The 10,400-nt window shown below is 48.9% G+C and overlaps 1 protein-coding gene across 1 annotated transcript in view; it reads left to right on the top strand.

Annotated features, from left to right (window-relative positions):
- Positions 1 to 7,042, top strand: part of IL12A (interleukin 12A) — a 7,777-nt gene extending 735 nt beyond the window's left edge. Inside the window, exons 2-6 of the mRNA XM_049785955.1 lie at positions 1 to 135; positions 2,851 to 2,964; positions 4,312 to 4,356; positions 4,440 to 4,586; positions 6,842 to 7,042. The exon at positions 1 to 135 is cut by the window's left edge and continues 23 nt beyond it. Of these exons, the coding sequence (XP_049641912.1) occupies positions 1 to 135; positions 2,851 to 2,964; positions 4,312 to 4,356; positions 4,440 to 4,586; positions 6,842 to 6,994 (594 nt within the window). The 3' untranslated portion in view covers positions 6,995 to 7,042. The remainder of the gene's footprint in view (positions 136 to 2,850; positions 2,965 to 4,311; positions 4,357 to 4,439; positions 4,587 to 6,841) is intronic.
- Positions 7,043 to 10,400: the final 3,358 nt, after the last annotated feature.

Raw genomic sequence — 10,400 nt, 5'->3', positions numbered from 1 at the left:
GTGCTCCTAAGCCTGCCAGACCACATCACCTTGGCCAAGAGTCTCCCCACAACCCTCAAGGGCAGCCTGGGAGTGTCACAGCGCCTCAGTCGATCCCAAAGCCTGCTGCGGGCAGTCAGCGCCTCCCTGCACACGGTGAGTGTCCCATAGCCAAGGGGTGCAGCGTGGAACAAGAACAACTTTGGGGGCAGGAGGCTCAAGGTGGGCCTGGAGCAGGGTCCAAGCTGTACATGGGTCCCTGGAGGGTAACGAGAGACTAGTGTCTGTAGAGTCCCTGTGACCTGCCAGCAGAGAGGAACAGGGTGGGGTCACAAAGTTGGATCTGATCTCTGTCCCTGGTGTCCAGTCTGAAGACACAAACCCTCAAGAGCTGAGGGGCCTAAGAGTGGATTCTTTTGATCCCCCTAAGCTCAAAGCTCTCCCTCTGGACTTCAACTTAATCTCTTCCATTGGGACTTTTAAAGCAATGTTATTTCCCTTTAAAAGTGCCTCACTTATCCTCTCTGAGGGCCTGAGCCCCCAGAACCAGTTCTACACACATGGCTTCTTTTATTTGTTTGGGGTTTTTTGTTTTGTTTTGTTTTTTTGTTTTGTTTTGTTTTGTTTTGTTTTGGAATCACACCCAGCAGCACTCAGGGATTACTCCTGGTTCTACGCTCAGAAATTGCTGCTGGCAGGCTCGGAGGACTATATGGGATGCCAGGATTCAAACCACAATCCTTCTGATGCAAACACCCTACCTCCATGCTATCTCTACATGGCTTCTTTTTGGTTTTTTGGATCACACCCGGCGATGCTCAGGGGTTACTCCTGGCTGTCTGCTCAGAAATAGCTCCTGGCAGGCACGGGGGACCATATGGGACACCGGGATTCGAACCAACCACCTTTGGTTCTGGATCGGCTGCTTGCAAGGCAAATGCCGCTGTGCTATCTCTCCGGGCCCAACCACCACATGGCTTCTTAACTTTTTTAGGAAGCAAGAGATAGTACAATAGTTGTAGACGACATGGTCTCCTTCACGTAAGAACTAACACCCCCAGACTTTCTGGGTACCAATTGGTAGGCCACCAACCTCCCCCCAAAATAAAAACAGGGGCCCGGAGAGATAGCACAGTGGTGTTTGCCTTGCAAGCAGCCGATCCAGGACCAAAGGTGGTTGGTTTGAATCCCGGTGTCCCATATAGTCCCCCGTGCCTGCCAGGAGCTATTTCTGAGCAGACAGCCAGGAGTAGCCCCTGAGCATCACCAGGTGTGGCCCAAAAACAAAAAATAAATAAATAAATAAATAAATAAAAACAGAAGCTGGAACAATAAGTCTATTTGCCTTGCACATAGTGGATCTGGATTTGATCCTCGGCATCCCATATGATTCCCTGAGCACTTTTAGGAGTGATTGCTAAGTGCAAAGCCAGGAGTAAGCCCTGAGCACTGCCAGGTATGTCCCCAGTCCCCCCCCTCCCCACAAAAAAAGTATTTTTTTTCTAATTTTCTTTTTTTATTTTATTATTATTATTATTATTATTATTATTATTATTATTATTTTGGTTTTTGGGCCACACCCGGCAACGCTCAGGGGTTACTCCTGGCGGTCTGCTCAGAAATAGCTCCTGGCAGGCACGGGGGACCATATGGGACACCGGGATTCGAACCAACCACCTTTGGTCCTGAATTGGCTGCTTGCAAGGCAAACGCCGCTGTGCTATCTCTCCGGGCCCTTTTCTAATTTTCACCATGTGTTTCCAACAGCTCCTCACAGTTCAATCTATCTTAATTTAAAAGGAGCTTGTGGGGCAAAGAGATAGCATGGAGATAGGGCATTTGCCTTGCATGCAGAAGGACAGTGGTTTGAATCCCGACATCCCATATGGCCTCCTGAGCCTGCCAGGAGCGATTTCTGGGCATAGAGCCAGGAGTAACCCCTGAGCGCTGCCAGGTGTGACCCAGAAACGAGAAATAAAAACAAAACAAAACAAAAAAAAGCTGTAGTAAAAGCTGTAAATAAGGGCTTCATTCCTGGGATCTTTCTTCTTGTGATTCCAGGAATGAAACCAGCATTTCTACATGCAAAGCACAGCAGTTCCCATTACCACACCTGCAGCTGAAATGGGTGTTATTTTCCCATCTGGGAGGGAGGCATGCCTGCTAGTATTGAGCTTTAGAGCCTTATCTAGCAGTGCTCAGGGGACCATGCAAAGCTGAGGAATCAAACCCATGGCTCCTGCATCCTTAGCATGAACTCCAGCTCTTTGTGTCAGCTCCTCTCATATTGCTCCTTTGTTAGATTTGCAAACAAAAAAACTGGGCTGCTGCAGGAAATGGGTCAGGCTGCCTGTGACCCACAGGCACAGCTGTAGTCTGGCCCATGACCTGGTGTTTTGGTTTGTGTGTTTGATGCTGTGGTAAAAATGGAGCTTTTATCAAAGGAACCAGATTTCCTGCTGCTTTTACAAAAACCTGAGACTGTGGCCAAAGAGATACAGTGGGGTGCTTGCCATCTCCGGTTTGATCCCTGGCACGGATTAGGGTCCCCCATGCACCACCAGGAGTGATTTCTGGGCACCATCGGGTTCTCTTAACTTACCCCTATTCCCTGGCCAAAAAAAGAAAAAAAAGAAAGTTAAAGTTTTCCAATAGCACAGGCATTGGCAAAAGAAGGAAGCTGTCCGGGCAAAGCAGTGGCAGGGCTGGTATTGAAGGCTAATTGGCCAAGCCACTATGATTTAGGGTTTGTCAGAGATTGGGCCTTGGTTCTCAGCAGAGAAAGGAGGGGGGTCAGTAACCCTTTTCTTGCCTATACAAAGACAGCTTCTTCAGTCACTTCATGACACAGGTCTTCTTGTTTCTTGACAGGCCAAACAGACCCTGGTGCATTACCCCTGCTCTCCTGAAGAGATCGACCACATAGACATCACCAGAGAGAAAACCCACACAGCCAAGGACTGCCTGCCTTTGGAGCCTGCCTTGGTGCGGCACAGGGTCTAGGACAAGTTCATTCTATTTGTTTTGTTTGGGGGCATGCTGGGTTGCACTTGAGAGTCATATGTGGTACCAGGATTCAAACTAGGGTTGTGGTCAAAGTTCCATACTAGGCAAGTGCCCCAAGTCAGACACGGGAACATACTCACTGGAATACATGGGCTTTTGCTCTCATGACTTGAACCCTTGCCACATGACAAGTTCAGGGCCAAGAGAGTACAGGGTGGTGCATGTATTTTGGAGCTTCACCTCCATATATGCAGGCTCCCCCCAGCATCTCTGAGTGGCGCTGAAATAGCAATTTATTTTATTTATTTTGTCTTATTTTTTGGGGGGGCCACTCTTGGCAGTGCTCAGGGGTTACTCCTGGCTCCATACTCAGAAATTATTCCTGGCAGGCACGGGGGACCATATGGGACACCGGGATTCAAACCGATGACCTTCTGCATGAAAGGCAAACGCCTTACCTCCATGCTATTTCTCCAGCCCCTATTTTTTGTCTTTTTTTAACCACACCCGACGATGTTCAGGGGCTATTCCTACCTTTGCTCAGGACACCTTCTTGGCATGCTCAGGAAGCCATGTGGGATGCCAGTGACCGAACTCAGGTCGAGCGCGTGCAAGGCAAGCACCCTACCTGCTGTTCTATTGCTCTGGCCCCTGAAATAACATTTTAAAAAAAGTCATGCAGAGGCTGGAGAGATAGCATGGAGGTAAGGTGTTTGCCTTGGGTGCGGAAGGTCGGTGGTTCTCATATGGTATCTCATATGGTCCCCCAATCCTGTCAGGAGCGATTTCTGAGCGTGGAGCCAGGAGTAACCCCTGAGCTCTGCCGGGTGTGACCCAAAAACAAAAAAAGGGGGGGCCGGAGAAATAGCATGGAGGTAAGGTATTTGCCTCGCATGCAGAAGGTCAGTGGTTTGAATCCCGGCATCCCATATGGTCCCCCAAGCCTGCCAGGAGCGATTTCTGAGCACAGATCCAGGAGTAAACACTGAGTGCTGCCAGATGTGCCCCCCCCCTAGAAAAAAAAAAAAAAAAGAAAATGCCCTATTGAGAGAGATAGTGTAAGGTTGAAGGCCCAGGCCTGAGCCCTGTAGACCCAAGAACCACTGAGTTGGTCTATGTAACTCTTGACACTGCAGATCAGCTTTTTAGACTAAGTGGCTAAGAATCCCTGTGTGACTCCCCACGTCCTCTAAGCACCATTTGGAAGAGAAGGTGTGTACTTTCCCACTAGACCAGAGGCCCAGATGCCTGGATGCAGTTGAGCAGAAAGTCTAATTCCACCTACGTGTGTTGCACATCACTAACATTGGCCCCTTTTCCTTCTAGAATGGCAGCTGCCTGCCCTCGCCAGCAAAGGACCCTTCGATAATGGTAAGAGTCTGAATTCCCTTCACCCTTAGCACTGCGGGGCCTGGTGCAACCGCTAACTCTGCCCGTGTCCGCCATGTCCCCAGCAGGACCTGTGTCTCCAGAGCATCTATAAAGACCTGGAGCTGTATCAGCTCGAGTTCAGGACTTTGAACGCAAAGCTGCTCATGGACCCCCAGCAGCAGATCTCTCTCGATCAAAACCTACTGAGCTCTATTGAGGAGCTAATGAAGGTCAGAAAGATTTCCCCCTAAAGAGGTAATCCCAAGGGACACCAATACCCGAACAGAGCATGGCTCGAGGGCGCCCTCTAGAGGGAAGTCGTCGGTGGGCCCAAAGCATCCCTACTCCCTTCTTAGCCACTTAGTCTAAAAAGCTGATCTCCCTGTAATTGAATCTCAACATCTCTCTGCTGGGTTCACAACCACACCTTGGGGTGCGGAGGCCAAAACTGAGGGGCCACCAGTTTGCCATGTGTCTGAGGCTGCAGAGTTTTAAGCCCTCACCAAAAGGACCCCCTCTTCTTGCTCATACTCTCCTTAAGCCCAGCTCTAGATTTACTGCAAATACTTACAATTATCTGCGGCCTAAGTGGTAGCACAGTGGTAGGGCGTTTGCCTTGCATGCGGCTGACCCAGGACAGAACCGGGTTCAATCCTGGCATCCCACATGGTCCCCTGAGTCAAGGGCAATTTTTGTGCGCAGAGCCAAGAATGACCCACCCCTGAGGTAACCGGAGAGATAGCATGGAGGTAGGGTGTTTGCCTTGCATGCAGAAGGATGGTGGTTCGAATCCCGGCATCCCAATGGTCCCCGGAGCCTGCCAGGAGCGATTTCTGAGCATAGAGCCAGGAGTAACTCCTGAGCGTTGCAGGGTGTGACCCCCCCCCCAAAAAAAAGTGTAAACCTTGAACTGCTGGTGTGATCCTAAAACAAACAAATAAACAAACAAAAAACTTGCAACTGTGGAGATTTAGGGACCCACAGATGTGGGGGAGAGGAAAGTGATCTGTCTGCTGCCTGGGTTCATCCATTTGAACTAAAATGTGAAGGAAGACTGAGGAGACAACTCAGAGGCCTAGAGGGTGTGCTTTGCACTTGAGGTCCTCAGTTTGATCCCCAGCACATGCCAAGCTCTAGTCTAGGTGAGCCCTCATGGCCCAGCTTGGCTGGGTCTGAACATTAAACTGTCGAGCTTGCTTAACCCAGGTATCTGGGAGTGTCTCCTGGCCCCCTGAACACTGCTCGGGAGCACCCCAAGTAAACCCAAAAAGGATGTGAGGGGATGTCACATGATTTTCAAACCATCTCTGGGGATGTGAGCATGCACAGGAGAGTCCCACAAGAACAGGTGGGGACCTGTAAGTGGGACATGGAAATTACCTACCTTCGATGGGGCAGGTCTTACTCTCAGTTCTGCTGTGGCACCAGATGTCAAGTTTGAGGGACTGGAGCTGTTTCTCTATAAGAATGGTGGCTCGGGGTTCCTCTTTCATAGTTCAGGTTCAGACGCAGGAATCAAATGCAACAGTGAGACATGTTCCTGGGCTGTTCCTCACTCTAGTTGGGCTTCTCCTGGGGAGCGACTGTTGACCAGGGGAAGGACAAAAGGCCCAAGCATTGTTATACAAGGGCAAGATGTGATATTAGCCCAGGGCCAGTTTTACTGTGAACATGAAAGGGAGTGAGTAAAAGACCATGTAGTGACCTAGAGAGTTCTGCTAAGGAGCCAGAGAACATGGCAACAGGTCAGAGACAGAATAGCTAACTTAACATGCAGCTAACCCTGGTTCAAATCCCTGGTGTCGGGGCCGGAGTGATGGTGCTAGACGTAAGGCTTCTCTGCCTTGCAAGCGATAGCCTAGGACGAACTGCGGTTCCATCTCCCGGTGTCCCATACGGTACCCCCAAGCCAGAAGCGATTTCTGAGCACATAGTCAGGAGTAACCCCTGAGTTTCAACAGATGTGCCCCCCCCCCAAGAAAAACAACAAACAAAAATCCCTGATGTCATGTAGATTTCCTCCCTAGTACTATCAGGGTGACTCTGAGGATAAAGTCAGGAGTAACCCCTGAGCACCACCAGCTGTGGCCCCCCCCAAAACCAGAGTGTGGACTTTAGTGCTCAGAGTCCATGAGAGCTGGTGTGGCACTCAGTCACATGGATGGAAACATCATCCTCAAGTTGACTCCCATGATATTGATGAACAGAGCTGCAGAGATTGGAGTCAAAGGGCTCAAAGGACTGGATGATCAGCTGTGCATGTGGAAGAATTAGCTTTGTCTCCCCAGCAAGGAGTCACCCCCAAATCTAACTGACACGCTGGTGGGTGTGTGGTCTCGGAGTATCCACTGATCAGCCATCTGGTTGGCGAAGTCTGGGTTGGGTTTGGGGGTGCAATGTGGGAGCAGCATATGGAATTTCAGGCAGGCCTTGGCTTCTCCCATCTTTGCACTAGACATGTTCCGTATTTCCTCTTTCCTTGTAGACCTTGTTCTTGAACAAAGAGTCTAAGCCACATCTCCCAGCCATGGAGGAACCGGATTTTTATAGAACCAAAGTCCAGCTCTGCACGCTACTGCAGGCCTTCCGTGTTCGTGCAGTAACCATCGACAGAATGATGTCCTACCTGTCTGCCTAGGGTGTCCCCAAGATTTCCAATAGAAACCAAAACCTGGGGAGTTGTAAAGGGATAAAGTTAGGGGCTGGTTCAATGTCTGGGTCAGATATGGCCCAAATGGAAGAGATCAACTTTGTGAATGTCCATGGGGGAGCCACATTGATCATGTTTCCCATATACCTAAGTTGTTTCTAAATTTTCATGGGAAAATTGAGGAAGGGCCAAATCCAATGGCTGCCTTTCTATCCCAAGAGCCTCTGAGGGGCTCGGGGAGGGAGTTTGCTAAGTCAAAATTATAAGCTATTTCTGAACCCAAGTATTTGGTAGAAAGCCTGGAACATAATTTATTTTAAACTATTTATTTATATAATATGTTCATGAAACCATGTGAACTAAGCAGTATTTATGTTATTTATTAAAATATTTATTATCCAGTGGACTGAAAAACGTTCTGTTCTAAAAATAAAATGATTGAACTAAAAGTCTCATTTGTGGGTTGTAATTTAAATATCACTGAAAGGGGGGCTTTTGCAAAAACTGAAAATGGATAAAAACTTAAAAATCAACTTGGAGGGGCCGGGAAGGTGGCGCTAGAGGTAAGGTGTCTGCCTTACAAGCGTTAGCATAGGACGGACCGCGGTTCGGTCCCCCGGCGTCCCATATGGTCTCCCCAAGCCAGGGGCGATTTCTGAGCTCATAGCCAGGAGTAACCCCTGAGCGTCAAACGGGTGTGGCCCAAAAACCAAAAAAAAAAAAAAAAAAAAAAAAAAATCAACTTGGAGGGGCCAGAGAGATAGCACAGGGTTAGGGCATTTGCCTTGCATGCAGCCTGTCAGAACAATTTCTGAGTGCAGAGCCAGAAGTAGTCCTAGAGCATTGCTGGGAGTGACCAAAACAAAACAAAACAAAACAAATCAATTAATAAAGTTAAAAAAAATCAACTTGGAAAAAAGTCTACATTTCCAAATTCCTCTATCCTGCATTTATCTGGAGCCAAACCTGCTTGGAGCTGGGTCCAGGTTCCGGAGTGCTGGAGACAAAAAACAGGCGTCACCTGCATCTCTCTAATCTCATACTTTTCAGAGTTACACAGAACTCTGAGGAAAGGGAGAGAGAGGAGGAGAGAGAATACTTCCTCAAGAGCAAGGTGTTTTTTTTTTTTTTTGGGGGGGGGGTCACACCCGGCAGCGCTCAGGGGTTACTCCTGGCTCTATGCTCAGAAATTGCTCCTGGCAGGCTCGGGGGACCATATGGGATGCCAGGATTTGAACCACCGACCTTCTGCATGCAAGGCAAACTCCTTACCTCCATGCTATCTCTCCGGCCTCTCCAAGTTGATTTTTAAGTTTTTATCCATTTATCCCAAGAGAGCAGTTTTCTCCAAAGGTGGAGAGACCCCTGGTGCACAACCCAGAATGGAAGCAATAAAATATGAATCTCAAGAGGGGGGGATGTGGCAACAATTACTCAGGCAACACACTGGCCTCGTCTGCTTTATTATGCTGTCCAACATCCAAATCTACACATAGGTACCTAAAAACATTTTCCTGTTAGCCTCAGCCCTGTAACATACTGTTTAATAGACAACCGCATAATGTCAAGAGCATCCCAGGTAACTTTTTACTGGTTTGGGGTGAAGTTGGAGGAGCAGGGGAGCAATTCTGCATCACAGAAAAATCCCCACTTATTTCCATTGGTTCAAGAATGTGTCTCAACCCAGATATTTGGCTTGCCTCAACTGTTAAGGGACTTGTCAGGAACCCATCAGGACCCCCGATGAAACCACAGCTTTCTCGTTCTCTAAATCATGTGCATTTAGAAGTCACCCTTTATAGAATCAAGCTCCTTGCTAGGAAAAGCCACAAACAGCTACTGATTTAAGGGGACCCTGGCAGGCTTCAGTTCTAGCCCTAGGAACTGCACCCCCATTTCTCAGCCATGGGGCAAACACTCTCATCCTTCTAGTTCTCACCACCTCTGGCCAGCATCAGCTCCCCTAGAGAGATGGAAGGAATATGCTAGAACATGTTGGCAGGCAGGGGCAGGAGGGGGGCTATCCTCAGCACAAAGTGGGCTTAATTCTCCCACCCAGAGAGAGAGAGAGAGAGAGAGAGAGAGAGAGAGAGAGAGAGAGAGAGAGAGAGAGAGAGAGCTGAAGTTACTGCAGAGAAGCAGCTGACAGTTGCACCTGAGGGGTGGTTAGGGCTAAAGGCATTCCCGCCACACACACACCCCACTTTTTGTCTCATCACTGCCATGGCAGCTCCAGGTAGCATCAGAGCAAAAGAGGGGTGTTTGGGAGTGAGGACCACACTTATTCTGTCCTTATACTGTCCCCACCAGCCCAAAGATCACAACGACATCCCTAAGTGAAGTGAAGGAAGGAACACAGGAGACACAGTGGCCTGGCCGCAGCAGGTTTATTCCCAGCTTTACACGCAGGCTACAGATGGCTGAACATGGTAGAGACCAGCCCAGGAAAGCTCCTTAGGAATATGCACAAATGAGACACTTCACATAGGCAAATTCATGCAGAACCCCCACTTCTGAGGGCAAAACGCCACAGTCTTCTGGAATCCAAAACAAGGTTAAAACCAAACACAATCTCAAAGTGTGACACTGATGTGGATTCCTTAGGCTCCCTGACTTTTTTTTTTCCCTTTTCTGCTCAGCGAGTTTATTCTTGGTGGTCGGACCCTGGCCAGAGTGTTGCTCTGATGAATTCATTGAGGTTTTTAGTCAACACTCCAGCCAAGGTCCATGGGTATTGGGGATGGGGAATCATTTAGAGTTTCTTCAAGTAAGTTAGCAAAACTTCTCCAAAATGCTAATTGCCACAGGCATGATTCTGAGAGTTAACAATACACATACAAGATTAAAAAAGGGGGGGGGGCAGCATGGTGGCGCTAGAGGTAAGGTGCCTGCCTTGCCTGCGCTAGCCTAGGACGGACCGCGGTTTGATCCCCCCGGCATCCCATATGGTCCTCCAAGCCAGGAGCGACTTCTGAGCGCATAGCCAGGAGTAACCCCTGAGCATCACCGGGTGTGGCCCAAAAATAAAAAAAATAATAATAAAAAAAAAAAGCGCCTTTACCCAGAGCCAATGTGGCCCAAACATTGAGGACGCCTCCTCTAGGAAGACATGGGGCACCTGCTAAGTCTATACCTAGAAGCACTCCCAGCCCAAGTTATGGATCCCAGGGTCCAAGTGAAGAAAAGTTGTATCTGGCCAGCAGCTTGGTCACCAAGGGTCTCTGGGGTTCCTCATCTGGGGTAAAGATGATGGAAAGGGACCTAACATCTCGGGCTCTCCAGGACCCAGGGAACAGAATTGGATTTAAGGGACCTCAAGCCAGGCCCTGAAATGCAGGGGCTAAAGTGGTGGATTTAAGGACAGTGTCCCTTTGTGGCTAAAAATGTTCCAACA

Source organism: Suncus etruscus, chromosome 13, assembly GCF_024139225.1.
Source record: "Suncus etruscus isolate mSunEtr1 chromosome 13, mSunEtr1.pri.cur, whole genome shotgun sequence".
Classification (NCBI taxonomy): Eukaryota; Metazoa; Chordata; class Mammalia; order Eulipotyphla; family Soricidae; genus Suncus; species Suncus etruscus.
This window is presented reverse-complemented; position numbering and strand designations above follow the sequence as displayed.